Raw genomic sequence first — 3,998 nt, 5'->3', positions numbered from 1 at the left:
CGGCTGGTAAAAGTTAAAAACACTCGATGTAGTACTACTCTACATTTCAAAGCAGAATAGTAGTACTCCACCAGTTAAGTCGGGAAAACTACAGAGCCGTAGAAAACCTCCACACCCAGATCCAGCAATCCAGCTAAGCTCAACATGCATGAGGTCCTGCCAGCGCCTTGACTTTTTGTTGAATCATCATCCCTTCGTCCGCCTTATCGTGATTCTTGATGATGGATCTGGAGTACTCATGGATCTGCTACAGTAAATCAATAATTAGAGCTGTCCTCCGGCTGTGGCTCCAGGGGACCTGCACTGCACTGAAGTGCACCCATCCATCCATTAATTGATCCCACTCTGAGCCGCCAGATGGGCCATTTTTTGTTTGATCCGTGACATGGATGTTCCTGGACTTGTTGATGTGCATGGCAATATTGGGATGCCTTGGTGGCCGGACAAGATTCTACATGGACAAAAGGCCTCTTGGCCAATCTGAAGAAAACTTCAGCCGGATGAAAAGGCTGTCACCCATCCGCTACCTGAACTGAAAGCTAAACGCCATCCACAACTTGCCTGCTTTTGGCCAATTATTAAATGCCCGGGTTCCATATTCTTCTTTCGCCCGTCCTTTATGTGTTTTTCTGGCTATTTCCCCTTCTTCTGAATGGACTAATTATGTTCTTGGAGCAGGTGTTCGTACTTGTGATTTTCTCGTGCCTTTCTTTACTTCTTGTTTTCTTGGATTCGATAATCTTCTCGTGTGTGGCTGAACATTTCTGTATACAAACCCTTGAGTACAATAGTGAAACATGATACAGTAAGATGAATTAATGGTTCCATTAAAGAATATATTTTCGCTGTTTTACATCTTTTGTTCCAGGCTTTCAGTCCGTCGATCTCAGTCTCATCAAGCCCTTCCTAGCACGGTCGTAAGCTTCAAGTACATGATTGTACTGCATGCCTAGGAAACAAAAATATTGTGTACACACTACAAACCATATCTACTAGTATGATCCATGGACCTAGCTAGTCGTTCGACACGCGCGCGCGCGCGCGCGCACACACACACACACACACACACACACACACCTGCAGTACAATCCCTTTCCCTATATATTAACCAATAATGTGTCTAATTTAGACCTATCTTGCGCAATAGACCCCAATAATTGTTCTTCAAATCACCAGTTCGCCGGTCGTATATAATTCAGACTGATGGGGTTGAAGTAGTATAGTGTGTATCCACCGTCAGTTCATCCGATCCCCATGTTAGAAATGGAGCAGCGTCTGATGGCCCTGGCCCAGTGACCCCTGCAAGGTGTTGTTGCCTGTTTGGAACGTTGTTGCACCCAAGCAAGAACTGTTCGGCTTCTTGCCCGTCACCGCCGTCGCGGGCTGGTTCGTCGGCCGGTTATGGTCACCGTCCTCCGACGGCCTCTTGCGCTTCCCGGCGGCACCCTCGCCTGCCACCGACGTCGAGGCCGACGAATCCATCTGCCCAAGCTGCGACATGTTGTTGCCGCCGCTGTTCACATGGAATTGGCCCATGATGGGGTGGCCGAAGAGGGCGGCGTGTTGATCGTGCCGTGCCATCAGCGCGTGTCCGCTGTCGTCGAAGAGCTGCGCCAGCGAGTACTCGTTGAGCAACTCTGATATGGACGGGATCTTGGGCATCCTCTGTGTGCCACTGGCCGCGGCCTGCAGTGGGTAGCCGCCGGCGCCGCCTTGCATGATCATGCCGGCGCTCGACATGGGGCAGGCGCCAGCGCCAGAAGGCTCGTCAAGCTCGTGGTCGGACAGCGGCGGCACCGCCATCGGCGACACTTGGCTGGTCTTCTTGTAGATCCGGCACAGCACCCAGTCATCCAGCTGCATACATATATGCCAAGACGGATCACACGTAGTATTAAATTTAATTAATGAAAAATCTAGAAATAAATGAATAATACTTGCAATCAACCAGGCGAAAGATGAATCAGTCATTAACACGCGTATGCATCAATCAGGCCTATCATTGTCGGATCTATTGACTTCGCGCCACCATGCCAAGTATGCCTAAAGAACATTTCTTTAAACGAGACACGCACATTAAAGCAGCTCTTGCGTCCAGTCGCGAGCCACTGCACAACCCGATTCCATTTTGGCACAACCTGACGTGCCGACGACACGAACCCGTACACCCTCCCGGAAAAATTGCTGTGCAAGTGCGCGGGCAGGTGCGTGCATATCGTTCGGTGCCACGCATGAAACTGCCATGACACCAATTCACATATATACTAAGATCTACTCCTACATGTAGTTTTATACTCTATACTAGGGTTTTGGGTGTTCAGTTCAGTTGATTTAATTTGTTTATATGTTTGATTGATTGCTGTACCGTACGTGCTGACGACTTACCCTCATGGAGGCGTTGCGGAACTTCATGGGGCGGTAGGTGTTGCCGGCGTGCCCGTCGGCGGCGGCGAGGCGGTATTCGTGCATGATCCAGTTGGTCTTGATGCCCTTGGGCGGGCGGCCCTTGTAGAAGACGAGGGCCTTCTTGACGCCGACGCTCTCGCCGGTGGCGCTGCAGCGGATGGGCTTGTCCGTGCCGGTGGCCTTCCAGTAGCCGGAACCCGCGGCGCGGTTCGGCCGGACACCGTTGGGGTACTTACGGTCCCTCGGCGTGAAGAAGTACCACTCCCTGTCCCCGTAGCTAGCCTTGGCTGCAGTTAATTAAGGGACCCCAAGAGAAATAACGGACGATTATTGAGATGAGAATGAAGCTAGCGCAAGTGGGAATCAAATGAATCGATCATCAGCATGAATGAATCATGATCTGCTTGGTGCAGAGGGGAGGCAGCAGGCAGGTACTAACATGGCAGGGCCCATGGGTCGAACTTGTAGATATCTACGTCGGCGATGATGGAGACGGGGCAGGGCGATTCGGCGGCGCGGTTGCGGAGGTAGTGGAGGATGAGCTCCTCGTCCGTCGGGTGGAACCGGAAGCCCGGCGGCAGCATGGCCGGGTCGGACATGATCATCGCCACGCCACGCGCGCTCGAGCTCGATGACAAAAACCCTAGCTAGCTAGCTAGCTTGGACTGCTAACCAGTCTTGGAAGAAGATCTGGTAGCTAGAGGGAGCTAGCGATAGATGAGCAGAGCTTGTAGGTATGAGAAATGAGGGGCTCGAACTTTTGGAGACGAGAGGGGAGGGGCCGCTTATATGGTTGCGGAATTTTGTCCTCTTGTGCGTGTGACGCTTGGCCATGGCCCGGCGAGGAGGGAGGGAGGCCTTCTCTGTGGTTTCGGGAAGGGTGTGTGTGGTTATCCTTGATTCGTTATTTCTCACGTCCGGCGTGATGGCGCCCGGGATTGGGCATGGGCCGCCATGACGTCGGCCGGTGAAACTTGCTGGCGCACGCACGTGTTGCCTGCCGAGCGATGGATTTGGGCCGAATCTCTCGCCTGATCCACCCGACACAACGGAATCCCACACCAAAAAAAATAGTCGGATCGTATAATCAGCAGGAAGCTTTGTTATTCTTCTTTCCTTGGGTGTTTGCCTAGGGATGCATGAGTCAGGGAGTAGAGACTAACATATAGGCAACTTCAGCTAGATTAACATGGACAGAAGAAAAAGGAAGGTATGCAATACGTTGACAAATTCGTGGGTCTAGTAGCAAGGTCAGATTTAGTTCGACACTACAGTGAGATGGCGCGGAAACAGGTTGCGAGGGTAGGATTTGTTTGTTTGGGCCTTTCTTGGCTAAGAAAGTAATATGCTACAGACAAGAAATTGGACCCCGTTGTAGGGTTAGTCAGGCAAAAGAAAGAAAGCGTAGGGGTACCATATGCAGCTTCAACCTGTATTAGCTTTGTCTTGTATATGAAATATGATTCGTACTATTCTCGTGCATATTACCTAGTATGATTTCGATGCGGTAGACCCATTATGCTAAACAGGCTATTTGAACTATTCTTTTCTTTCCAGGGACATACGTTTGAACTATATGTTGGAAAAAAATA

The 3,998-nt window shown here is 50.8% G+C and overlaps 1 protein-coding gene across 1 annotated transcript; it reads right to left on the bottom strand.

Annotated features, from left to right (window-relative positions):
* Positions 1 to 806: 806 nt before the first annotated feature.
* LOC109747915 (NAC domain-containing protein 58) lies at positions 807 to 3,180 on the bottom strand. Its single transcript, XM_020306961.4, has 3 exons — positions 2,846 to 3,180; positions 2,386 to 2,693; positions 807 to 1,857 (listed from the first exon to the last, which is right to left on the bottom strand). The coding sequence occupies exons 1-3, from the start codon at positions 3,009 to 3,011 to the stop codon at positions 1,258 to 1,260; spliced, it is 1,074 nt and encodes a 357-aa protein (XP_020162550.1). The 5' UTR covers positions 3,012 to 3,180; the 3' UTR covers positions 807 to 1,257.
* Between the last annotated feature and the right edge of the window lie 818 nt (positions 3,181 to 3,998).

This window comes from Aegilops tauschii, chromosome 4 (genome assembly GCF_002575655.3).
Source record: "Aegilops tauschii subsp. strangulata cultivar AL8/78 chromosome 4, Aet v6.0, whole genome shotgun sequence".
In the NCBI taxonomy this organism is placed as follows: domain Eukaryota; kingdom Viridiplantae; phylum Streptophyta; class Magnoliopsida; order Poales; family Poaceae; genus Aegilops; species Aegilops tauschii.
Note: the sequence above shows the minus strand (reverse complement) of the source record. Positions and strands in the feature narration are given on the sequence as shown.

What these genes read in the sequence shown, in the direction of transcription:
- LOC109747915 (XM_020306961.4), bottom strand. Translation starts at nt 3,011, where the DNA reads ATGATCATGTCCGACCCGGCCATGCTGCCGCCGGGCTTCCGGTTCCAC. An exon ending in CGACCCATGGGCCCTGCCAT is followed by an intron (nt 2,694 to 2,845) that starts GTTAGTACCTGC and finishes AATTAACTGCAG; the next exon opens with CCAAGGCTAGCTACGGGGAC. An exon ending in TCCGCAACGCCTCCATGAGG is followed by an intron (nt 1,858 to 2,385) that starts GTAAGTCGTCAG and finishes ATATGTATGCAG; the next exon opens with CTGGATGACTGGGTGCTGTG.